This window comes from Bos indicus, chromosome 10 (assembly GCF_029378745.1).
Source record: "Bos indicus isolate NIAB-ARS_2022 breed Sahiwal x Tharparkar chromosome 10, NIAB-ARS_B.indTharparkar_mat_pri_1.0, whole genome shotgun sequence".
Classification (NCBI taxonomy): domain Eukaryota; kingdom Metazoa; phylum Chordata; class Mammalia; order Artiodactyla; family Bovidae; genus Bos; species Bos indicus.
Window position 1 is genome coordinate 84,959,381 of NC_091769.1, and position 26,342 is coordinate 84,985,722.

General features: G+C 55.5%; 1 protein-coding gene across 5 annotated transcripts in view; it reads right to left on the minus strand.

Annotated features, from left to right (window-relative positions):
- Positions 1 to 26,342, minus strand: part of MIDEAS (mitotic deacetylase associated SANT domain protein) — a 72,683-nt gene that overhangs the window by 20,470 nt on the left and 25,871 nt on the right. For 3 of the 5 annotated variants that reach the window (XM_070797847.1, XM_070797848.1, XM_019969202.2), the window contains exons 1-2: positions 20,435 to 20,572; positions 47 to 1,732 (exon numbers count right to left, since the gene is read on the minus strand). In XM_070797847.1, the coding sequence (XP_070653948.1) occupies positions 47 to 1,492 (1,446 nt within the window). In that variant the 5' untranslated portion in view covers positions 1,493 to 1,732; positions 20,435 to 20,572. Of the gene's footprint in view, positions 1 to 46; positions 1,733 to 13,276; positions 16,128 to 20,434; positions 20,573 to 26,342 lie in introns of those variants that run through there. The other 2 variants (XM_070797846.1, XM_019969201.2) reach the window with 2 other exon arrangements.

A 26,342-nucleotide genomic window follows, 5' to 3' on the forward strand; every position in this document is an offset into this window, starting at 1 on the left:
CTTACCCTGCCCTCTGCTGGGTCTGCCCGCAGCCCCTGCGACTCACCTTTGTGTTCTGCAGCGAGGCCAGCTCCACTGCCTTCTGGGCCAGGGTCAGCAAATTGGCCTCCTGGGATGCCCGGCGCCGCCGTCGGGTGCTCTGGATCACCCCACCCCGTAGCACCTGCCCACAGTCCCCTGTGCCCACCGCCCGCATGCCCTCCTCACCACCCATGGCGGGAGTCTCCCGCTCCCGACCATTGGGTGCCAGTCTCTCCCCGTCAGACAGGAACTGCGACTCCCTCAGCTCCAGCGTGAACCCCAGAGCTTCAGGATGGGGCTGCCCCAGTGGGCCGGGTGGCGGCTGCTGCGGGACCCAGTGATGTAGGAACAGGTTGCTGGCGGGCTCCTGCCCGGGCTGGGTGCCGGCCCCATCCAGGGCGGTGGAAGGCAAGACGCCCTCCTTAGAGAGGCGGCGGGAACGGCGGGGGAAGGCGATCTGGGCCTGAGGTAGCACAGGCTGCGGGGCTGACTCCTGCAGGAGGGCCTTGCGCAGTTCCGGGTTCATGTCAGGGTTGGGGGGGAAATGGTAGGGTGCCATGCTGTGGTGGGCCAGGTGGGACTGCCCCAGTGGCCCGGCCGGCTGCAGGCCAAAGTCCTGGGGCTGCTGAGAGGGTGGTGGCTGCTGCATGGAGTAAAAGTTCTCCAAGAGCTGTATCTGGGGCAGGGCCGCCTGCTGCTGCTGCTGCTGCTGCTGCTTCTGGGGCGGGAAGGCCGTGACGGGGTTAGGGGGCGGCGGGCCCTGCCGGAAGACCTGCCGGTTCACCTGGTGGCCGAACGCCTGCCGGAAGGACTCCAGAGGCAGCGTCTGGTTTGGGGGCTTCTTGGCCATGTGGAAAGAGTTAAGGGGCGCCTGGGACCGCCCCACCTCCAGCTGCACCTTGGGCGGCACCATGGGCCGCACAGCGTTTCCGTAGCGGTCCAGTTGCGGCCCCCCCACCTTCTCTAGCTTCAGAGGCTCCGGGTGGTTGTAGTAGGTAGCGACCCCCATGCCAGGATGAGAGCTCCCCTTGGGTCCGCTGTAGAGGGGCAGGCTGTGGCGGTTCCACGTCGAGTTGGGTGGAGGCTGGCCTGGCTGCTGCTGCCAGCCGCTGTCGCTGACACCCCCGCCCCCTCCCCGCTCCGGGCCCCGCCCTGGAGCCATCACAGAGTTGGGCCACTTGACCGAGCCCACCTGCTGGGACAGCATGGTCCGCTCAGACCCGTACACCACAGAGTTGAGTAGGGCCAGGCTGTTGGAAGAGGGCAGTTCCACCGGCTGGGAGTGGGGAGCAGCCCCTGCTGAACCCTCGTGGGCAAAGTAAGGCTCCTCTTTCACTCTGGACTGTGGAGGGGCCGGGGGCTGCTGGGGGGCTTGCAGGGGCTGAGGCTGCTCCTTGGGAGCTGGTTCTTGGTCCCCAAAGAGGCAACGCTTCCGCTTGTTCTGAGCCTTGGGCTGGGCCTGGAGGTTCATGGTGTGGCCAACAGGGGCCCCAGCAGTGAGACCTACTTCACCAGTCGCCCATCCCCTGGGGGATGGTCCTGCTGGAAGCCCGGCCCTAATCCAGCAGCCAGAGGGGGGACCAGCGGAAATGCTGGATGATGCAGTCAGGCACAGGGAGAAAGAACAGCGGGCTCTTCCTTCCTTTCTGCGGAGAGGCTCTCGGGCTCCTCTACTCGTCCTGGGTCATGATGCTCCGAAGGGCCCTGGAGCCTGCAGACAGAAGAACAGCAACAATGTCAGCTGCAGCCTCCCAAGGATGCCCCCAGAGGTCTGTACGCGTGTGAGGGGAGGGCCTTGAGGGTCCTGCAGTTCCACTGCCTCCTGGGGACAAGCTCAAGGCCACAGACTGACCATGGTGAGGCAGCAGCTAGGGCCTTGGGGGAGCTACCAGGAGGCAGCAACATCTCCCAGGGTGCTCTGGGACTCTCGCCTAGTCCCACCACCTCGCCCTACTGGTTAGCGTTCAAGACGGCTCATTCGGTTGTGTAACTTCCAAACTTGGCACAAAGGCACCTGCCAAGGGGGCAAGCTGGGGCGAGCCCCTGCAGTCAAGTTGGGATCAGGGGTGACAAAGGCCATATGGGGTTCCCTTCTCCTCTGAAGCCAGGCCTCAACCCACTGGGCAGCCAAGCAGGTCCTCTCACATCTCGGTCCAGGCAGTGGCCTCCCCAACAGAGCCAGCGGGAGTTTTTTTTCAGCCATTGCCTCCTCTGACACTCCATGCACATCTCAGACAGGAAATGGAGAAAACAGCAGCCGCTCCCAACTGTGCAGCTACAGGGTCGGGAGCCCCATCAGGCCCTTGCAGAGTTGAGGCCCAAAGGGTAGGCTGCCGTCCTCTGCATATAGGTGAGGCCCCAGAAGGGTGTGTGTGCAGTCCTAACCCCACCCCTGGGAGGAGCTGCTGGGTGGGACTGTGGCAGCCACAGTCTTCCCCAAAGGAGCACGGAACCTGTTTTGCAACCTGGGCTGGCAGGAGACAGGATGCAGCCCAGTAGCTGGTCAGTTCCCGCCCACCCTCTTCCACTGCCAAAGAGCTCCTGGCATCTTGAGCAAAGAACAGCATAGCTGTGATACTGAGGGGAGGCGGATTTCTAGAACACAAGTCCTGAAGGCTTCTCCCTGACAAGGCATGACCAACGTGCTCACAGTGTTCCTATGTTTGCTTTGTAACTTGATTTAAAATCAACAATAGCATCGAAACATGTATAATATCCTATATGAAATGAATCGCCAGCCCAGGTTCGATGCATGATACAGGATGCTTGGGGCTGGTGCACTGGGATGACCTAGAGGGATGGTATGGGGCGGGAGGTGAGAGGGGGATTCAGGATGGGGAACACATGTACACCCGTGGCAGACTCATGTTGATGTATGGCAAAACCAATACAATATTGTAAAGTAAAAAAATAAAATAAAAGCAACAACAAACAACCCAGGTCATTCTTTTTATCCTGCTACTGAAGAGAAGGCATCCAGACCAGTATTTCATAATTTAGGTATGTTTTTATTACTTGCATGCAAGTTATAACTTACACCTAGACTGTGCATGTATTTTTGAAGGCTTTTTCTTTCTTCGGAGAGGGTTGGTTTCTTTTTTTGTTTTGTTTTGTTTTGTTTGCCTCTCTGGGAAGTTGGTGAGGGTGAGAGCTACATGGCCCACCTCTTGCCCACGCTAAGATTTAGATCCAGAGTCACCCAAGTCTAGAAGGATCGGAAGGGGAGGGAGCTCGGGAAGCACCGCCCCCCCCCCAGCCCCGCCCCCGCCATGATACATCTGCAGGTCCTGGCTGACCTCGGCATCAGAACCTAGACGCCCCAGGTCACCGTGAGCAGCCTGGGGAGTTCTCAGGAAACCAGCCGAGGGGCGCAGAGGCGGGCTGGCTGGGGTAGGGGCAGGCTCCGGTGTGAAGCCCTGGCTACACCCAGCGATGGCCCGGGCCGCGGGGAGGCGGCAGTGCTATCGCTCCTCTGCAGGCTTCCGCAGCTCCCTTCCCCTCCCAGAGCGGCTGTGACTCACTCCAGCCCCCCTGCTGCCTTTCACTTTCACCCAGCACCCAGAAGGGGAGGAACTTCCTCCTCCATTTCCTTCCCCAGCTCCCGGCCCTCCAGTGAGTGAGAGCGGCTCTCCAAGCGGCATCCCCTTTGTCTCGCCTGTGGAAGCTGGGGGAGGGCAAGAATCACCCAGGCGCCCCCTCATCCACCCCCCTGCCACACCCCGGGAGGATTTGGGAGGCAGAGAGCACCGAGGCCACAGAAACCACCTTCTAAACAAATCCTTTTCTCTTGCTTTTAAACTCTCACGCCCTGACAGCCAAGCCAACACACGGAGCAAAGAGAGAGAGACCCAAAGTCAGCCCCCAGACCGAAAACAAGCCTGGGCGCCAGGGTGAAGCTGCAGGGTGGGACTGTCCCGGCCACAGGAGTTGGCTCTGCCTCTCCAATCAGAATGAAGCACTACAAGACAGAGGAAGGAAGGGCGTGTGTGTGTGTGTGTGTGTGTGTGTGTGCGTGCGTGCGTGTGTCTAAGGGGGGGTACGAGGGGGAGTTAGCAGGTCCATGTACAAGACAGAGGAAGGAAGGACATGCTGTGTGTGTGCGTGTACATGTGAGTGTGTGTGTAAGGGGGGGTACGAGGGGGAGTTGGCAGGTCCACGTACAAGACAGAGGAAGGAAGGACATGCTGTGTGTGCGCGCGCGCATGTGTGTGCATGTAGGTGTGAGTGTGTGTAAGGGGGGGTACGAGGAGGAGTTGGCAGGTCCACGTGCCTCCAGGGAGCAGGGAGCCTCCCCTCCCCTGACAGAGCAGACACACAACACCCCCCACCCCATCCCAGCCCTACGGCCTGGTGAGCCACAGCACAGGATTGGGGCCTGGAGGAAGGGAAAGCCCACGTGGCCCATGGGCCCGGGTGCACGTGCGATTATGTGCCTGATGGAGGTGCCCAAGCACGGCCGCTCAGTGCAGAGGGGTTGGAATTGGGGCTGGGGAGGTCAGGGTGGAGTCTGAGAAAGGGCATCCGAGGCACGGCTGCTTCTGCCCCAGTCCCACGCTGGCTCAGCCGCAGCTGTTTGGTCAGGCCTGGTCTGCCGCCCACCCCTTACCCTGCCCATCAGGGAGGGCCTTGGCTCCTCACACCACAGCAGGTTTCCAAAGCTGCTGGGCCAGGGACTGGTTGAGGAAAAAAATCAAAAGGGCCAATCTGGGGAGGCTGAAGCTTCTGCAGAGGCCTCCCTGTCACCCCCCCCCCCACACACACACACACTGGAACGCTGCTAATAATGCTAAGAGCACAGATACCCAAGCCTGCGACCCTCAAAAGAAGATTATTGTCTGGGGGGATGGGGAAAAGAGTGGAAGCCTGGAGGTAGGAGGGGAAGACACACCAAGACAGGAAGGCAAGGAGAAGTAGCAGTGGCAGCAATAGTCAGTATTTATAATAAGAACGAGAGTGCACCGTGCCAGGCAGATCCTAAGTACTCTGCACATGTTTAATTCCCACAACAGCTTTATAAAGCAGCATGAAGCCAAAGCATGAAGCACTGTTATTTAAACTCTATTTTACAGGTGAGTTAGGCTCTGAAGGGCTAAATAACTTGCCAAAGGTCACATGGTAATGATCCTGCAGAGCCAGGGCTTGAACTCCAAGACCAAACTCTCATTCCTCATTCCTAAGACATACCACTGGGCTTCCCTCATAACAGTTGGTAAATCATCTGCCTGCAATGCAGGAGAGCTGGGTTCAATTCCTGGGTCGGGAAGATCCCCTGGAGAAGGAAGTGGCAACCCACTCCAATATTCTTGCCTGGAGAATTCCATGGACAGAGAGGAGTCTGGCAGGCTACAGCCCATGGGATGGCAAGAGTCGATCCCAAGAGTCACACGACTTAGTGACTAAACCACCACCACCAAGGCATGCTGCTAAGACACCGGGACCCTCTCTGCATACCACCCTCCCAGAGCACAGCAAGAATTGTCTGGATACGGATCTCCCTCCTCACTGGTGCTGGGAAGCCCCTTAACTGAACAGCTGCCGGGTAAATCTCTCCTATTTTGCCCTAGTACAGCTGAGGCCCTCAGACCTGTAGGCAGAGAAGGAAGAGGGGTGGAGGGGCCCACACCACAGAGGTGCCAGCAGCCGTGGGAGGTCCACTCACAGGGAGGACCTGAGACTGCGCTGGTCACTTCCACCTCAGTCTCAGAGTTGGACCCTCCAGCCCCTGCAAGCCCACCCCTGCCTCAGTTCTGGGGGCTGCTGGTGGGGCTTCCAGCTCTGAGCCCACTCATACCTCACAGCCTGCAGCTCTGCCCAGGCCCAAGCCACATCCTCCCTTTTCCTGTGCCCCAGCCCTCCTCCTCTGTCCCTCCGGTGGAAGTCAGCCTGGCCTTCCTCACAGTGAGGGAGAGGTAGGAAGCCATCCTTTCTGAAGGTTCCCAGCCGATGCAACCCTGAGGTTGCAGGGAACAGGGTATAAGGAGGAACTCCTGCAGGCAGCTCGCCCTTGGGACCAGCTGCAGGGCCTCTGACAAACGGATGCAGAAACACGGCAAAAGGAAACCCACAGACATCATGGGGCCCCAGACACTCACACCCACTCTATCAGTCTGTTTGACCGTCTGCCAAGGCTCTGTGCACTCTTGCCTTCCTCCAGGAGCCTCGCTGCTGCAACCCGTCCCTGACCACACCACAGACAGCCCTGGGCAGAAGACACAGCCAGCATCTGATCTCAACAGCCAGGGACGTCTGGGGCTTTCAGGAGGACCTACAGTGAGAAACACTTTCTCTCTACAGAGGAAAGCAGTGTGCACGAAGAAAAGAAAACAGCGCTGAACCTACATGTGTTCTGCAGACACGTGACGGAAGGTGCCCAAAAGTCTCTTGGGTGTTCTGTGCTGGTGGTGACACCATGCCCTCCAAGGACGGCAACTCGAACACACACTGCTCCCCACGTGCCATCAGCGGCCCAGCTGCATGTGGACATTGACTGGGAGAGGCCAGTGAGCCCTCAATGGCCATGGGGCTAGGCCATGGCCACTAAGGGGACAACCCTCAAGCTTGGGGAATTCGGTGCAGTCATCCGAGAGACGAGACTGCTATGAGTCAAGGTTATAGAGGCCAGGAAAGGGGTGCCCAGCCCAGTCCCAGTGGCCTCGGGGCCTCAGCTCTGGCCTGGGGATGATCGAAGGATTCCTCCACCCCAGGATGCTAATGCTCCAAGTTCCTGCTCTTACCTCCGCCACCCCTGGCCCCACAAACTCAGCACCAGGAAGAAGGGGAGTCAGAGCTCATGCGTCTCCAGTGTGAGGCAAACAGACCTAAATACGGCACCCAACAAGGACCCAGATCCCGAGGCCAGCCAGCTCCATATCTAGCTATCTTAGGACAAAGTCTAAACTCCCTACCCGGCCCACAAGTCCCTGCAGACTTGGGCTTCTGCCATTTGTGTCAACACTTCATGCTGGAGCCATCATTCAGAGCGGCTCCTGCTCCAAAACGCCATTCCCGCTTTGTTCCAGGTCTCTGACCAGGCGTTTCCCCTGCCCAGTACACCTTTCCACCCTTTTCATCTGACCAAATCCTGCTCATCCTGCAGATCCGATAGACACTGCTTCCTCTGGGAAGTCTTCACTCATCCCAAGTCGGAGCCAGGGACTATACTCTGAGCCCATAATACCTCCTAAATGCCATGGCTGGGCTCAGCCCACTGAATTCCAGATGCCTATTTCTTTGTTCCCCAGCAGACAACAAGCTCCAGGGGGCCAGAGTCAACAGATCATTGTACCTTGGTTCTCGGCTTGTACCTGCCTCTTAGGTTGCTCATTCAAGACTGCGCCCAAAGTGAGTCAGAGCCCTGCCTGGGCAGGGCCACTGTTCATGCCTGTGTGTCCACCCTGGGCTCCTGCCCAGCGCTGAGTTCCGGTCCCTCTCCCTGATGTACATCAGAGCTCCTGAGCACATCACCCTTCGATGAAGTGAAGTCCAGCCTTATAACCCCATCAGTGGCCCCAGACCCCATCCACTAAGCTGAACACAAATCCTTTTCCAACTGTGGGCCCCTAAGCTACTTGTCCCCTATCACTCACTGCCCCACATGCAGGTCAGGACGACTGAGAAAGTGCTAGCCCCCCACTGTTGTCCCCTGGCCCATTCTTTTTTCCTGCAAGGCTTCCTGCCTAGACCAAGGCCAGGGACATGAGCCTGTGGATCTGTTTACCTCATGCCCTGACATGGCTGGGCAGAGCCAACATGTCTGGCTACAATGCCCAGGGCAGTGACGAGAGGCCCTTTCCAGAGGAGCCTGGCATGGCCCAGCTGGCCCTCCAGCCCAGGCTCATATCCTGAAAAGTTCTCGCTCAGATATTCTGGGCCCATTGGCTGCAGGCAGACGGGGCAAATGGCCCACAGCTGCCATCTTGGGCCAGCTAGAGTTGCCCAGGCCCTAGGTAGACCTTGCCTCTGGGCACAGTGTAATCATTTGCAGTGCTGTGTGCCCCTCTCTAACTGGAAGTTCACACCCAGGCTGAAGGGCCCCATTTTTCCAAGCCACTGGACACACAAGTCCTGTTCTCAGGAGGCATGCAAAACCAATAAGGAAGGAGACACCAGCCACAGAGATGAGGACCTGCCTCCCACAAGTGTCAGTTCCCCTGAGGGTGTGAGAGAGCAGACCCATGATCTGCCTGTTCCCAGCCCAGAGAGAGTCCTCGGATTATCACTTCTCCAGACTGAACCTCAGCCTTGAAATGCAGAGGTCAGGCTGTCAGGCCAGGGTGTCATGAGTCCCAGGGGTCCCAGCTGTGAAGGACAGGCTCAGAGGCTTGGCCAGGGTTCGAGCTGCCTGCAGTTTGAGCTTGGACTGTAACAATGCCAACACGGAGATGCTTTTAAAGGGATACAAGTGAGAGGAAATTCTCTGCCATAGGAGGCACCCACTATGGGGCTTCATTCAGGCATCTCCCTTTATCATCCCCTCCCCTACTGCCCCTACAAATACCCCCAGGATATCTGAGAAAGTCAGGACACCCAGATCGTTTTACAGCAGGGAAGTTGAGGCAGAGAGAAAACTTCGAGGTCGAGGCAGAGCCTGGAAAGGACTGAGTTCCTGGTCCAGCTTTTGTCCACACTCGGGGGGGATTGGCCTGCTTTCCTCCTGGGCAAGGGCCACCGAGGACCACAGGCAGCTCAGGAAATCCCCTTCTACAGCACTCGGGACTTCCGGGGGGGAGGGGGAAAGTAGAAGCTGGCAGGCTTGGGCTGTCTCCAGAAGAGACAAAGCAAGTGTCCCTGCGGCCAGCCCTTCAGCGACTGAGCCTCTGGAGAGGGCTTCATGGGGACTTCACAACTGTCTCTAGGCCCTACAGCGTTCACGCCACCAGAGGCTGCTCCAGCTCCACCCTCCCCTTCTGGAAGGGCCTGGCTCCTCTTCTGGAAGGGCCTGGCTTGCTGGCAGGTCTAGGGCAGGGCTCCCTGGAGTCTGTGCCTGAGCCCCAGTGCCAGATTCTGCCCCAGACTAACATACAGAGAAGCCACTCACAGGGACCTCCCTCATCGTGGCCCTGCCCTGCCTGCTCCCCTTCTCTCTCATACACACACCCTTCTGTAGCCCTGCAGGTTTGCCCACGGTCCCTTCATCCACTCAACAAGCATTTGGTGAAAATTGGCTATAAGCCAGGCTCTGAGGAGACACAGATGAGGTACAGTCCCTACCCACACAGAGCTACCAGTCCAGTGCGGGAGAAGAACAGAAACACAAATATATTATAATGCAAGGTAGCCCATCCTGCGGCTCGAGATACATGCAGAGAACAGGTGACTCTGGGAAGAATTCCCTGACTTTGAACCTTGGCTGGAGCACTTCGCTCTGCCTGGAAGACCTGCTGCCACTCTGACAACCTGCCTCCCTTCAAAGCCTACCTCCTCCAGGCAGCCCTCCAGCACACACTGTTCGCACCCTTTCTGAATCTGCATGCTTTTACTCGGTGTTAACCACGTGTCCACAAGGCTTCTTCAGTTCCCTTCTGTTTCTGCAGCAAGGCGGGGAGAAGCAGGGCCTGGAGGCAACGTGGCCCAATGGAGAGGAAACAGTGAACTGGTTGTCAGGCAACCATGTCTGGTCTAGAACCCACCACTCATTGGTTTCTTCTGCCTTTGAGGAATTTAGGAGCAAGGGAGAGGGGGACCAAGGCCTGTATCCAGGAATCACTTTTGTGACAAGCAACTGCCACAATACAGAGTAGCCACTAGCTCTGCCCATGTGTCCAATGAGTGTGAGTATTGCTTACTTGTACAACCACTTATTCCCACCTGAGAAAGGAGGAAAGGTTAGCTCTGAAAAGTAACTTCTACCAGGTCACAGCCTGAGGTCCCAAGGGAAGAGCCAGGATTCTAACCCAAGCCTGCCATCAGGTCTCTATCACACTCTGCTGCCTGTCAGTGCTGAGCAGTGGTTCTCAAACCCACCCTGAGAGACTGGTTCACGGGTCTGGTAACGGGGTACAGGCTCCAGGTGGGGAAATCTGCAGTGCTTCCTAAGCAGCCCAGGGGCTAACTGGGTGCTGGAGCAGAGGAAAGAATAGAGGTCAGATCCTGGCCCGGGGCAGTTTCCAAGGACCTACTGCGTCTCACTCCCCTGGGAGCCACCAGCCAGATCACCATACCCTGCCCAGGAGGCATGAGGGGTCCCAGGAGCCCTAGGGCTGACTGTGGCTCTTACAGGGCCTAAGCCCCACCTGAGCTTTTACTACCTGGCAGACACTGTGCTGAGCACACCGCAGGCAACATCTTATTTAACCCTTACTCTTCTTTGTCCCATTTTACAGGTCTGGAATGATATCTATTTAACACAAAAGAAAATATTAATATAGTAATAGAGGAACAAAAAAAAAAGACATCAGACACAGTAATCAAACAGCAAAAATGGCAGACATATAATCCAATCTTTTCAATAATTATTTTTAAGGTAAACAGATTAAACACCCCAATTAAAAGGCACAGGTTGGGGAAACAGATTAAAAACAAAACAAAACCATGATCCAACTGTTAACAAGAGCCACACACTTTATATTCAAAGACACACATAGGTTGAAAGTAAAAGGAGGGCAAAAAAAGTATACCGTGCTAACAGTAACCAAAAGAGAGCTGGAATGGTTCAGCTAATATTAGACAAAATAGACTTTAAGACAAAAACTCTTAGAGACAAAGGAGGATGTTTCATAATGGTAAAAGTGTCTATTCATCAACAGGATATTATAAACATATTTGTACCTAACAACAGAGCCCCCAAAACACATGAATCAAAAACTTTCAAAACTGAATGGGAAAACAGACAATTCAACAATAATATTTGAAGCCTTCACTTTCAAGAGTGGATAGAACAATTAAACAAAAGATCAACAAGGAAACGGAAGACTTGAACACTATAAAGCAAACAGACCTAACAGATATCCATAGAACATTTCACCCAACAACAGGAGAATACACATTCTTCTCGAGGGGACACAGAATATTCTCCTGGAAGGATCATAAATTAGGCCATGAAACAAGCCTCAGTAAACCTGAAAGCGCTGAAGTCATACAAAGTGTGTTCTCCAATTGAAATGAGATAAAATCAGAAACCAAAAATAGAAGGAAATTTGGGGAATTTACAGGAAATGAAGCTTAGAAGTAACTTGTCAAGTTCTCACAGCTCAGAAAGGCCATTCCCTTACTGAGACCATGTTCCCCACACCTTCTGCACAGCCCTAGGAAGCCACACATCTCAGACTTTTGCAAATGCTTGGGTAGCCCCTCTCCCAGCCACCACCCCAGACACACACTGAAACTGACCCCAGCCCCAGGCCTGATCCCAGAATCAAACAAGCTGGGGAGGGACAGCCCTTTAGGGCTATCACAGCTTGTTAACCAGCCCTGCTTCTCCCTGGGAAAATGGTCACAAGCAAATATTTCACTCCCCCAGCCAATCTACCGAATGTCCAAAAGGCAGATGTTCCCCCCAAAGAAGGAAGCTAACATTTACCGAGGACTTCCCCCATGCCAGGCAGTTGACATATCCTAATCTACAAACACAATCTCCCTACCCAGGCATCTCCTCACTGTCCCCATGCTACAGAAGGAAACTGAGGCTCTGTTATTAAGGTGGCAGAAGCAAGATTCAAAATCTTGTCGTCTGCCTTTAAAGTACCTGGTCTTTTATCATAATTCCACGAAAAAGTCTCAAATTATGTTGTGGGAAGTTAGGAGAGCCCATAGTGCTTTGAGGTGGGAGGACTATGGGGATGAGTTGGGAGCTGTAGAGTCAGCAGGATCACCCTCTGGAATAAGGATCTCCACAACACATGGAGAAAGACGGCTTCTGCCTCTCTTCAGAGCCAACCACCAAAGCAGAGCAACAGCTGGAGAAGCTAAACAGATTTCAAATCTCAAGGGATGTCACAGTTCACTCAATTCAATTCCACAAAGAGCCCAGAGAAGGAAAGAAACTTGCCTGCAGATACACAGCCAGGAGCAAGAATCAAGGATGCCAATAACAATAGTTCATGCCACCATTTAGGAGGCCCCACCTTTTGGCAAGATACGAGGCAGGGCTTGGAGCCCAACATCGCAAAAATAAGGTTTCTATTTCACCATCATCACTACCTCTGACATTTCTAGAGGGCACTACTGTGTGACAAGGATGGTGCTGAGCACCCTACACCAGGATCCCGTTACATCCTCAAGATAAGGTGGGTATGACGACACTCTCCCTTCTCAGAGAGGCACTCGAAGAGTTGAGGTCATGGCAGTACAGAGGCCACGCCAGGACTGGAACCCAGAGCCCCATCTGCAGGGCCGCAGGCTCAGTCTCCTGCTGGGGTGCACCTCAGGCTCTTTGGGATGGATGGCAGCAGCCTCTGGGCTGTTTCCATCTTCTCCCTGGCTTCAGCTGGCCTGAAAACCACTGTCATGTCCTGGAAGCGTGGCTGGTCAGGAAAGGTGAGTGAGCCAGGCCTGGGAGGCCAGTGGCTTTTGAAGATGAAGACGCTACTACTACTGGTGATCACCATCACTGGGCCAACTTGTAAAGCTCAACATCTTCAGTTTAAGAGGAAGCCACATCCCTCCCACACGCTCCAGCCCCACACCCACGGTCGGCCAACAGCTCTTTAAAAATAAAGCCGTGACTTGCCTCAAATCCCCATGAGGGCTTGGGGTTCCTGCCCCCTCCCCCTGGCACCCTGAAATCTGGGTCAAGTCAGTCCATGCTTGGGTTCCTTACTAGTGCCAATGGCCCCCACCCAGGAGCCGAGCATCAGCCCCAGCACCTCTCTGCATGGGACTCTCAGAAGGGTTTCTTCGCAAGAAATGAAATCTCCAAATAAAGGTTGTTCACCATGCATCCTGAGTAAAGGAGACAGATGCTCAAGGCCACCCCAAAAACCATTGGTCTGAATCTTGATTTCATGGCTGATGGGATTGAAATCCTGAGAGGTAACATGACTTGGCCAAGAACACACGGTCAGGGTCTCCAGGGGATGTTCTCAGACTCCGCGCTCTCTCAGACCTGCCACTGCAGCCTCTCCATTTTGGGAGGAAGGGGAGGCGGGTGTCTAGGTGTGTGTCTTATCAGCTCTGGCTCTCCCGCCTGGCCCACCCTAGAAGGAACCAACACCTACCTGATGGCCTGGGGGCAGGGAGGAAAGGGAGTTTTTTTTTTTGTAGGGGGCACCCTGCTGGTTTGGAGGATAAGAATGGGGACAATACGGCTCTCCAATACCTGTCAGTGATCAAGAAGCACAAAACCTTGCTGCCAGCAAGCATGTGGGCTCTCAGCACGGCTGCCTGGGGCCTCCCAGGTGGGCTGCGGAGCGGGCACAGTGCCAGCCGCCTGCCTCACTCGTCCAGCCGTCCAGTCAGTGCCACGGCCTTTCTCAGGTCCCGGTCAAGATGCAGGGACTCTGCCAAAAGCTCACACATTCCTTGCGTTTCTCCGGGTCTCTGAGCAGCTGTTGCAGGCCCTTTTCTCCTGTGTTGATTTATTCTTTATTGTTCCTGAAATACACCCAGAGGCTTTTGGCACCCAGCACAGGCACAGCATCCAGCCCAAGCCCCAAGTACACACCAACCGGGCTCTCTGGGACCTGGGCCAAGTCAGTTGGAAGGATGGGCCCTGGGGTCACACCCAGTAGCCAGGAAGGGAGGCCCAAGATCCCACCTAACCCCAGCCTGTGGCCCCAGAGCTGTTCTCAGGACAAACAGTGGCTGGGATATTTGGGGAGGAGGAGATGCTTGGAAGGTCTCTGGGAGGCCTAAACTTACTTGCCACTCCTCTCATGCATGAGTGACTTCCCAGCAATCCACCACTGCACACCCCACCCCTCCAACACACACACACACACACAGCTGACCCCTATGTATCTATCGACCTCCGCAGCAGGGCCTGGTGGCTCAGGCTGGGCTTCTGGCTGGCCTGTAAATTTTGGAGAGAAAGGCCTCAGAGGGGTCTTCCCCACCCTTCCCTGCCCAAAATATTTCCCCTATCAGCCAGTCTAATGGTGCCTGAATTCCTACCATCAACACTTCATTCCAAGGGTCAAAGCATTGTTCCCTGTGCACGTGAGAACAGCCTGGAGAGGTATGGGAGCTGCCTGATAAAAAGACAGGGCTGTGGGGTCAAACAGAAGGTGTCCCGGCTTCTCCAATCACTTGCCTCTCTGTGGGCCTCAGTTTCCCTACCAGTAAGTGGGCATAATATCTTTACCACGTATTACTGCAGGACTAAATGAGGGTTATACGTATATATATATGTATGTGTATATATGAAGTGTCTGGCACAAAGTAAGAGCTCAATAAGTATGATTTCATTCGCCCTTGCTGGGCAGGGGCAGATCATTCATGATTCATCTTCAACACCTGGAGGGCAACAAAATGGCCTGACCCTTCCAGTTCCCCAGTCAGCTGAGAGCAGGACTGGCCAGACAGGAAGAAGACGGGGGACCAGGAGTCCTGGCAACAGCACTGGGCTCTGCAGGCATCTGGCCCAGGGCCCCAGGGGCCCAGGAGGAGCACTCAGCACAGGCCTCCCCAGACGTCCCCAGCTGTGTCAACAGGGCCTGCAGGGACACGGTGGGACAAGAGCCCCTGGATGAAACCTGGCAGGGCTTCCAAGCACGTAATGGTGCCTCCACTCTCCTGGGCTCCCTCTCAAAGCAATAAAAGGGAAAGTGCAATCACTTGAGGGAGTCTTGTGGCTGGGGTGCTGGGGTGGGGGGGGGGTGCTGCACTCAGCCACAGATAGTCTGGGCAGGGATACTGGAGGCCCTGGGGCCTGCAGGGAGCAAGGAGGCCTGCCCCGAGGCCACCACAGTGAGTGTCCCACAAGTAGAAGTGCCCGCCTGGTTATTTTTGGCAGCTCTTCTGCCCAAAGCCAGCAAGGAAAGGCAGCTGCTAGCAACACGGAAGGGCTGTTTACGCTCAAGTGTGCAAGCGCTGAGCAGGGATTAAAAAGAGCAGCAGCAGCCACTGAGCAGAGGGGCCTCTGCCCATGTCTTCCTCTCCTGACTGTCCTGTTCTGGCCAATCTGCATGCTGCAGAGCGCAAAGAGCGTGGGTACTTCTGCTTTCAGTCAGATCTAGTCTCCCAACCGCAAAACTCACTCACACATACACACACACAGACAAATAAATAACTATGGAGCCAGCCGAAGACGGGGCCACACCCAGGAGCCGAGACACTATTCCTCTGGGCTCTTCCTGCACTGAAGCGGCCCTGGGAGGGGCAGGGTAGTGGACCGGGGACAGGACCCGGGAGCCTATCCCCCTTCCTAAAGCGAAAGTGGGGACAGTCTGTGGAACCTCAAGGAACTCGCTGCTTTCCAGCTTCCTTCTCTGAACGTGAAGGGCTGTCTCAAAGTGTTTTTCCAGCTCTGGGATGACTCCTGGAAGCTGGGGAGCCCAGAACGATGGGCTGGCTGAAGGGGTCAGACAGAGCCAGGTCAGGTGGGAAAGAGGATCTGAGGCCAGCCAGGTGTGCCCCGAGAGCTGCCAGCAGGCTGGGAAGAAGAGAAGGTGGAGGAAAAGCAGGAGGAAGGCGGAAGGAGGCCAGCCCACACGCACTCTTGGGACTCTGAGTTATCACTCTGACTGTTTCTAAGCTCCTTTCTGAGCTCCAGGGCCTTCCCCTCCAAACAGCTGGCAAATTCTGGCAACAGAAGGCTGGCTTAAGGCCTCTGTCCACCCGGCTGCTGGAAAAAGCTAGGAATCGAAATCTCTCACCATTTGCCTTTCTCTCTTGACCCCACCTCCCCGGAGGAGATTGGTGGCCTTCCAGAGGGAACCCCCTTTTGGCTGCAAGCCTATTTATTGTACTTCCCTCTCTCCAAGCTTAGACCTGGACAAACCTGCCCTGGCTGCTCCCCTCCTCCATTCCTGAGACTCCTGGAGGAAGAAGCATTGCCTGGAAAAAAATAGCTCTCCAGGCGAGCTCCCTGTGGCTGGAGAGAAAGGCAGAGGGTACAGGGAGCGCCTTCCGCCTGGCCATAGTACCAGGCTCTGTTCCAGGAAGAACACGATCGACAACCACTGCCAGGGACGCCTCCGGCCTCCAGCTCCCTGTCCTCCCCACCCGTCCCCGAAAACCACAGCCAGCAAGTCCAGTCCCTCAGGGAGCCCCTGACCCTCACCCCTGCAGAACCCCAGCTCTCTTCCCACACGTGGCAGCTTTCTTCTTATATAATAATACCTTGGTGGCCCTCCCACACATACCCTCCCACTCTGCCTCTGCTACTTCAATTGCTGAAAGAGCCAAGGTGCTCTTAGGAGCAACTCCCACCCTAGGCTCCACCCCAAACCTCCACAGAGGTCACACTGAGAGGCTTCAGGTGAAGCAAAGACAAGGGGACTTTTTCCTTGACTGAGAAAGCAGCCTTCCTCCCACCCACGTGAGCAGTTCAGCCTGAGGCCTGGGCGGGTAGGTTCCTGAGAGCACAGTCTGATCTCTGGGAAGTTGAGCCCTTAACCATCGGCTGCAGGGACACAACACCTTGCAAAAGGACCCAGGCAGCAGGGTCTGGGCTGGTCTAGGCAGGAGTGTATCATGCAGTTCCGCCCAAGGCTTAGGAAGTTCGAATAGGAGCTTCATTTCCACAAGCCCCAGTGGCCTGGAATCCAGGCACCCTATCACAAGCAGCACACCTTTCCTGTCCCCTTCCCTGGAAGGAGCAAAAGGCACACAGGAGCTGGCTGCGGCAGGAACTGGTGAGACGCTGGCTGTCATCTGTTGAGTACCTGCTACAGGTCAGTCACTTTGCATGCATGATCTTGTTCAACCTTCACAGCAACCCCATGAGGAATTATTATTCTTCCCATTTTATAGGTGGGGAAACTGAGGTTCAGGAAGGTAATCAACGCTGAGCCACACAGCAAGCGGGGAAGCTGAAGAACAAACCCAGGTCGGCCGAGGCCTCGTTCACTTGTGCCTGCCAGGCTTCCTTCAGAATCACTGTCCAGCTACTGTCCACATGCCATCCAGGAGTGGTGCTCGGAGTGTGGGGACGGAAGTAGGTGTGGACAAGTTTTGCTTGATGGCTCTGGAATCTAAACTGCTGCTGCCCTGCTAACTGTTATTGTTCCCAGGTATGTGACCGTGAGGGCCCTCTAAGTGTGCATGTTGTTGGGGGTGGAGGGAGGGTGATCTGGATTTCAAAGAGCAGTTTCCAACACCGAACTTATGCTGTAATGCTTCTGATTCATAAAATGAGCTCACAGTCTCACGGTATCCTGAATGTTGCTTTGAATGCAAATGCAGATCCCGTAAGTAAGAACTGGGGATTTCAGCACACTCCACCCAGCTCCAGCCCAACTCTAAGAGTTTAGTTCAGCCCCATCCAGGCAGGGTGATCCCATGCAGAAGCTAGTCTTCCAATGGAACTCAACCCCTGGCTGCATTTTCTGGAGCCTCTGGAGTGTCCGGGAAGAGTGGAGGCCCCAGGCTGCTTCTATACTAATGCATGCACACACAGGAAGGGTGCCAACTGTCCTGGCCAAAGGAAATGCCCAGGTTAGCAGATTCCCAGGCAGGAGGCTCCAGTACCCTTTCATTCTGAGGTCCCTTTGGGGTCAGAATTACTGGGACACACTCTCCAGAAGGCCAGCCATTGGGCAGTGCCAGAAGACTGGGTTCACCAGTATCCAAACCAATGGCACAGTATGAACTCCAGCAGCCAGACTCACTGGGCCCTCCACATGCTAAGTTTACAGTTTTTGGACGGAGATCTTTCATTCCCTTGTTTAGCTAAATACTAGGTGTCGGACACTATGGGAACAACATATAGCATATACTAGAGCGAGCTATGGTAATGCTGAAATGAGCTTTCAACATTTGATGTATAGATACTAAACTGCAAAATCCTCACTGCAATTCTATGAAGGTATAGGAACTCTAGCTCCCAGTCTGTGTTTTGACCATCGCCCTACAGTAGGTACACAAATGACTATATAAGGAGTATTCAGAAGAAGGCTGAAGCTTCTCCAAAGAAAGGGCATTTGAAACAGGATTACAAGGATAAGCCCGAGTCTCTCCACTACTTGTGGTCATCCTCATTGCACCAGGAGCAAGGGCTCCTTCTGTGAGACCCAACTGCATCAGAAGGGTTGTCAAAGCCAAGATTCCTGGACTGATCCCACTCCTCGGTCCAGTATACTCTGCTCTGTGTATCCTCCTCCCCCAATCCTTCTCCCACTCAGCGGGCCCAAAGGCCTTGGCTCCACTGGGCAGCCCTTCCCTGAGTTCCCCTACCACAGGAGGCCTTCAGCTGAAATCCGTAACTGCATATTGCCTTTTTATTTTTCTCCATTTATTAAAAGCAGTGGCCCACAGGGCTAAACACTCAAGCTATTTTTAAATTCCACATTTAAAAGCTGAACTCTCATCCCCACGAGCACTCCAGGGCACTCTTTCCAGTTGAGGGGGGTGGGAGGGTGGAAGGTGAGGGGCTGACAGAGCCAGGAAGAGAGTGGGTTCTCCCTGATGCTTGGAGAGGCCACATTGGCAGCAGTCAGGTCTTCCCAGAGCAAGCTGCGTGGCTGGTAGAGTGGGAAGAGAAGGAACCCTCCAGGTTCTTCACCCCCCTGGCCCCTGGGAGCTACTCAGACCAGAGTAACCTGCCAGAGGCCAATCCAATTAGAGAGGAGACTGGGCCAGAGACATGCGATGAGATGGTTTATCACAGTAATTGAATGTTTACACTCCTATTATTCACTGTCCAGAGCCGTAGGAAAAAAAAAGGATCCATGAATTTCCAACCAGGGATGGCTTCTCCTTTCCCCTTCCTCCTGAAGCCTTCTAACCACCTATGAAAATGGTACATTTCTCTGACTCGAAAGCGGCATGTGCACACCATCACTGGGGGGTTCTGGAGCAAGACAGATGATTTCCTTGCCTCAGCCGGCCCCCACAAGGAAAGAGAGGCTTCTCCGCAGAGCTGCGGTTCATCCTCCTCCATCAAGGCTCCAGCCTCAGTCCTGGAGCTGCAGGGCCCAGCAGAGGCCAGACCTCCAGGAGGCCACCAGGCAGGCTCCCCCTGCTGGAGCAAGCCAGACCTCCCCTCCCCCCTCTTCCCCGCCCGGGTCACCACTGCCAACAGGGATCCCCTGCACACACGTGCCTAGGTGGCCTCCATAGTCAATCAAGGCCAGCCAGCTCTGGCACAGCCCACCTTCCCCTGAGGAAGGCTCCATAGGCTGGCACCCAGGTCCCGGTGGGATGGTGGAAGCAGGAAGTAGCCACTAAAGTTTGTGACCGACAAAGTTTTAAATGGGGGAGAGGAACTTCCCCTTTCATCCTTCCAGCAGCTCACTCTCGAGGCTGGGCTGGAATACCCAGGCTACCCGCCACCCCCCCCCACCCCCACCCCCGCCACCCCGAGCCCCGCTTTGGCTGGCAGGTACCTCCTCCAGGCCTGGCTTCCTGAGGCTTCCTTGGGGTTGAAAGCCCCAGGTCCTTAAATCCAGAAGCCTGGGTGGGGGGCCCTGGAGGTGCAAGCGCTCCTGCATGAGTTAAGTGAAAGACTCGTGTGACCACCTCCACCAAGCCGGCCATACGCAGGGTCCAGAAAAAGACCCGGGCTCCCGAGCTCCGCACGGGAACCACCAAACGCACCACCACCAGGTGAGGCGGCGGGAGGGCTCCGCAGGCCCGAGCGGCGCGGGGCGCACGGGGGCGACCACGGGGTAACAGGTCCGAGGTGCGCCAGCAGGGCCGGGATGAGGCCGCTCCGCCTGCCCGCAACGCTCCAGCTTAGGCCTCTGCTGCACTAGCTCCGGTTCCCCACCACCTCCGTCCCCAAAACTCCGGACGCGGGCGCAGTTTCCACGTCCACTCTCCGGTGCAAGGGGAAAGGCTCCCGCGCCAAGTTCCCGCAGCTCGCAAGCCACCCCACCCCGCCCCGCGCCTCCCGGAACCCGGCTAGGTCATGCAAGCGAGTCCCGCAGGACACCACGTTTCGCTCAGGCAGAGGAGCAACCGTATTCCTGAGCCTGCCGCGGCCGCCACCGTGTGCCTGGCGGCTTGGGAGGGTTTTCCTGTCGGGGCCGCGCCTGGGTGGGCGGGGGCCGCGCGCGAACTGCGTAGCTGCACAAACACGGCGGGTCGGCGCTGCACACGCCGCAGCGGGCCCAGGGGCGCGGGCCGTGGAGGGGCGCGCGGTGGGGCGGCAAACGCACGTACACGCGCGCGCTTCCCCCGCCGCCCAGGCCGCAGAAGTTGCCGCCGCCCGGCGCCCCCGCTCCGGGCCGCGCCTGCAAACCTGCAGCCCGCGCGCCCAGCAGCCGCCTCTCCTCTCGCGAGCCCGGGGTCCCTTGGCCGTCGCCGCCGCCAGGGCGGGCTCTGCGCCGAGCCGCGTGCAGGCCTCGGCCGCCGGCCTGGCAGCCCCACTTACCCCGCTCCTGCCCGAGCTCCCGCATCGGCTGTCCTTTTTCCGCCGCGGGCCGCAGCCTTCGGTCGCCTCCCAGGCTCCAGCCGCCTGCACGCACTCCCGATTTTAAAAACAAACAGGCGCCTCCGCCGCCGCCCCGCGGCGCTCTCAGCGTTTCCGCCAGCCCGCGCCTCCCAAGGCTGGGAAGTTTGCTGGAGGGGCCCGGGCGGGACGCGCGGGTTGTCACCCCTTGCTTGCGGCGCAGGAGCCTCGACGCACTCCGCGCCCGTGGTTTCCGCCTCGCGATCGCTCTCCCTCCCTCCGTGTCACCCCCAGTCCTGCGATGCAGTGTCAGGATTGCACTGCTCTGACTCATCGGTTGAGCTCACAGCTTGAAAAAAAAAAAAAGAGAGAGAGAGAGAGAGGGCGAGAGGCAACAGCGAAGGAGGAGGACTCTCTGGCGTGCTACAAAGGATTGCACAACTCCGGGCTGGGAGCGCGGAGCGCCCAGCGGCCGGCCGGCGCGCGCGGCACGGCGGCGAGCAGGAACCAGCTCTACCACTTCATCAGCACAACTGTCTCGGGTCGGCCTCTCTGCCAGCAGGCCCGGCGCCGCCCACTTCCTGAGACCAAATAAGGCAGGGGAAGGCGTCTTTAAACCTCCGGCGGCTGCCCGGGCTGGGGATTTCCAGCAGACCTCACCTCCACTCCAGAGACTGTCGCCACCCTCCCCCAGCCCAGGAACGGTGCCCCCCGATGGCTTTGCTGGAACCAACAAGCCACGCGGCTCGTTCCTTTCACACCAAGGTCAGGAGGAGACGGTGACGAAATGTTTGGAAACCCATCGGGCCTGCCAGGAAAGTCTGTGTGTGATGCTGGGGGAGGACACAAGTCGCTTTCTTCCACAAAGAAAACTCTGGTTTTGGATACGGTAGGGCACGCGCAGTCCTCTCCAAGGCACTTTATTAACACTCTCCCCCAGTTTCCCTTTTTGGCTAGCGGTGTTAAGGTTATTGAGAGAGTGGTCCCAGCTCCTAAAAGACCCATGTCTCGATTACCTAGATGTAAAAAGCGTCTCGGTTTAATTCTAGCAACTGAGGCCAGAGTTGGGCAGCTTTGGGCTGCCTGCCTGTAGTTCCCCTACCTTTCCTACCATCACCTGATGCCATCCCGCGATGCCTCCTCAACTGGCGGGGAAGATGGGAAACATTTCTGCTACTCAGGTGGTTCTTGCTGGCCCCCAAGTATCCTTACAGTGAGGCTCCAGGGCCAGGAGTAAGTCCTGGGGAGGGAGCCCATTTTCCCTGGCTCTTTTCATTTGTTTTTGTTTTTACCAAGGAGATGGGTCAGAAGGAGATTTTTCTTTGAAGGAAAAGCCACTGAATAATATACTGTGTCCTGGCAGCAGCCGCTTTTCCCCTGTGGCCAGTCCTGAGAGGCAGGTGCATCCTTTGCTTTCTCAAGGGGAAGGGGAGGGGCAGCAGAATGCGATTCTCACCGCCCTTCTGAGCCTGCAGGGCAAGGCCCTTCCCCACCCCGGCCCTCCCCCTGCCCCCAGTGGATGACAGAGACAGTGGTGTCATCTGCATATCTGAGGTTATTGATATTTCTCCCGGCAGTCTTGAGTCCAGCTTGTGCTTCTTCCAGCCCAGCATTTCTCATGTTGTACTCTGCATAGAAGTTAAATAAGCAGGGGGACAATATACAGCCTTGACATACTCGTATGTTCTGCCTAGAAACCTTCAAAACCCCACTCTTGCTTCTAAGAGGCATGACCTTCCTGTCCTCTTCCACCCTTTCGCTGGTGGGAGCCCCTGTATGCAGCTGGAGCTCACACCTTACCCAGGAGGAAAAGGGCTTATTTACACATATGTCACAGTAATGACAACTTAGTTTTATCTGCAAAATAAAGATAATTATGTCAGGGGACTGGACCCGATGACCTCTTAAAATTCCTTCCAGTTTAAAATCCGTGATTCTGTGATTGCCAAAAAATGAATAGAGGAGCCAGGGAAACCACCTCCAACAAAGAAAAGCCCAGGCTCTCAGATTTAGCATCTGCTCTGACAGTATTGTTCCTGGCAATTCTCAAAGCATGTCCCCCCACACAGCCTACTTAACAACCCTGTGTGTGTGAGAAGTTTCAACTCACTCAGTTTATGGATGAGAACACTGAGGTTCAGAGAGGTCGAGTGACTTACACAAGATCACAAGGCAAGCCGATAGTTTGCCACCTCTCTTCCTCTTCCCATCTCACCCAGAGGAAGGCAGTGAGTCACTGAAGGACTGAGGTGCTCAGGCATGCAGGCCCCCAAGTAGAGGCTGGACTCCCGGGACTCCTGGCAGAGGTTCTGTGCAAAATCTTTTTTGTTTTTTCCATTTGTCTGATGTTTTCCTTCCCAATGACACCTCATCCAAGTGAGGGAACCAAAGCAAACCCACCTGGTCTCTGGTGCTCACTGCTGCCAGGTTCCTCTGCAAACCTGCAGCCATCCTGACCTCCCTCTTGGGCCTGGTCCCCAGAAGTGGGCTTGGGCCAGCCCAGAGCCAGCCCTTCCAAGAGCCACTGCAGACCAGCCCAGGGATGTTCCCCTCCAGAACCCTGGCTGGGGAGCCCATTTCTAAAAGAGCCTGCCACCACGGAGCCAGAGCCCAGCCTCCAGGGAACAAGTGGGAGCCATTCCAAAGGGCACTCCTCAGCCTTGTCCCGCCAGGACTCCCTCCCTATCCCATGCCGGGCTGCTGGGCTGGGCCCAGGAAGCAGCACAGGGAGCAGGGGTGGATGGCAGGATGCATGAGAAACAGGAGTCAGTGATCTGGAACAGCCCTGCTCATCTTGGAGTAGCTCTCACTCACAAAGGAAGAGAGGGAGAAGGGGCATGTGTGCGTGGAGGGGAGGAGGGCCCAAGACTGTCCCAGATGGCGCCTGCCTGGCAGGAGAAGTCTCCCTCCCAAAGGCCGGCAGATGAGAATGTGTAAAGAAAGCTGCAGCTCTTCCAGGAAGGCCCTGGAGGTCAGTTTTGCTGCAGATATGACAGTGCAGAATCACTGACATGTGAAGTGAAAGTTTTGGTTCTAGAAGCTCTAACCCTTCCTACAGGTGCAACTAAAAAGGGTGCCGATTGCGGAAGAAAAGAAAAAAAGAGAGAGATGGTCCAGGCTTTTCTTCACCAGCAAGCTACAAACTACAGCAAAGAGCACAGAGCTCCAGGTCCCAGGGAGTGCATCTGCTGAGAAACACTCCAGGAAGCAAAGCACCCTTGACAGGATCTCAAACCCTGGCTCCCAGTGACCATAGAATATGGCATTCAAGAGGCTTCCAGGAACAGCATCAGCTCTCTGGACTCTGCACCGAGTTATCCCTCACTGCCCTGAGTGGTCATCATTCGTATCCTCTTCTGGGGCAACCTGAGACCATGAAGAAGCTTGCACGGGGGAATACTGTGGTGTGTGAATTCTATCCCAATAAAACTCTTACTAAAAGATAAAAAGAAGCTTCCATGGAAGCCAAGTTCTCACCACCCGTCCCCCTGCCTCCATTAACCTTGTTTCCATCATTCATTTAAAAGAGTTTTCTTTACCCCAAAACCCATGCCTGCTTTCCAGTCCTTTTTCCACTGTCCTTTCTCTATCAGGACTTTCCATCCAGGCCAGCACACACAGTGTGTTTAAGTGAATAACCAACCTTTGCAGGAATGTGGGGAGTTGAGAGTACAAATACCTTTGAGGAAATCTCAAATCCACCTTATGTCCCTAACGTGCCTTGTGTCCTGCTGTTACTTCCCTTTTCAGAATAAAGGGACTACCTACCTCTGGGACCTCATGACCTACAGTTACAACAGAAGAAAGACAAGGCTGTATGTAGAAAGAACAAGGAACCAGGACTGAGTCTGGATCCTGCCTAACTAAAGCCAATCCACTGTGTGATCTTAGGGAAGTTGACACTTAGCTTCTCTGAGTCTTGAGTTCGGGGTCCCTGTGAGATTCACTCTAAAGTATTTGCGACACAAACCCTAAAAGAATGCCACCTTCTAGGGATTTAGAGAATCACAAAGACAAAAATGGTTTTATAGCTGTATCATGCCGTGTACCTATACGAGGTTACAATTTTTTTTTTTTTTACTATTTTATCCTAGATCCTCTTCTCCCAAAATTAGCTTTTCCCTTTTGAGAACCTCGCCAAGATTCTGTTTCCTCTGAAAAGCCCCCAGGTCCACCCATCAGCCTGGGGTGCCCAGAGACACTCTGCAGCACTGACTCAGTGTCCCTTCCAGGTATCTCTCCAAGGCTTCTGCCCAGCTCCTTTGGGTCCTTCCCTCCAAGCTTTTCCACTGCATGCCCACCCGTCCCCAGTAGGGACACTCCTTTGACGCCTGTGCCTTCTCTTCACACCCTTTTTTGGCCACATCCTTTCCGAGGAAGCAGAGGGCTCAAAACCCCAGCTGTGAAGTTAAGGGGCTATATGCTGACAAGTCCCTGCACGGCCTTCTCTTCTGCCCTTGAGAACCCAGGGGGCCCTCCGCCTGAGTTCACACTGACCTCACCTGTTCCAGGCAGGGCCGCGTCGGCCCCAGCAGCCTGTCCTCACACTGGGGCCCATCCACTGACCCCCGCCTCCACCTCCCTCTCCTGCAGGCCTGGGCCAGGTTCTGAGTGCCTTTGTCAGGCCCAAGAGGGAGCTTCTGCAGATGTCCCCAGTTGCTGCTGTCGCTCTGGGACAGACGTCTGGCCGGGGATAGGGAGAAAGACAAAACAGGTGTGGCCACCAGGGAGGGCGGGCCGGCAGGGCCACAAACAGAAACGCCCTTTCTTCACAGAACCAGAGCTGCCAGCTTCCCAAAGGCTTCATTTCAGCACAGTCCAATGCCCCCTGCAAAACCAGCCCCAGAACAGACTCCTTCATGGGCTGTTCTCTGGAACTCGGCTTCCCTACCTTATGGCTGTGGGTCAGGAGGAACAGGACCCCTGAGATCCAGTGTATGCACTGGGCAGTTTTCTAAAGCCTTATTTTTAAATGAAAACAAATACAAATGATGCATCTTGGACTAGAAGCCAAAATTCATATTCATGAGAATGTACAGGTTAAGAGCACAGGCTGAGAACTGAGTCCAATTCTTGGCTCACACTAGCTTGATGACCTTGAGCAACTTACTTAACCCCTTGGTTTTTCTCATGTGCAAAATGGGGATGATAAGAGCTTAAAACAATGGTATACATTAAGTCTTTCCTAAGTATTGGCTACCATTTTTTCTCCTCTCCTAGTCTAGGATATTTATCACCCATACTGCCATCAGAGTGATCACATCCCTTTTCAATAGCTCCCACCAGACTTCCCTGATGATCCAGTGGTTAAGAATCTTCCTGGTAATGCAGGCAACTCGAGTTCACTCCCTGGACGGGGGGAAAAAGGATTCCACATGCCACGTGATGCAGCCAAAAAAAAGCTCCCATGACCTACTGCAAAAAGCTGTTAGCCAGTCACTTGCGGTTCTGGAACGATCTGGCTCTGCCCTACTTCCCAGCCCCAGGCCCACCCAGTCAAACAACCTGAAGTTCCCCAAGACATCTGCTTTCTCCCATATGCTTCTCCTCCTTGTATCCACAGGTAAACTTTACCCTGCTCTTGACTTGAGCTTAATGGTAGTTCTTCTAGGAAGCCTTCCTTGACTCCTTCAAGCAGAGGACGGCCACTGCAGTGAACACTGCTGGAGGCCCCCCAACCCCAGATCCCCTTTTATCAGGCTGGTACACCATTCCCCAGCTACTGTTGAGTGTCGGCTGCTAAGGGCTCACAGTTGCTCCCTTCTCAAAGGGAACCCTTCCTGGGAGAGAGCACTGCAGGCAATGATTGACTGGGGGTGGGGGTGGGGTGGTGTCAGAGAGGGGTGGGTCCAAAAGATGGGCCCCCCCTTCCCTCAAGGCAGGATCATAT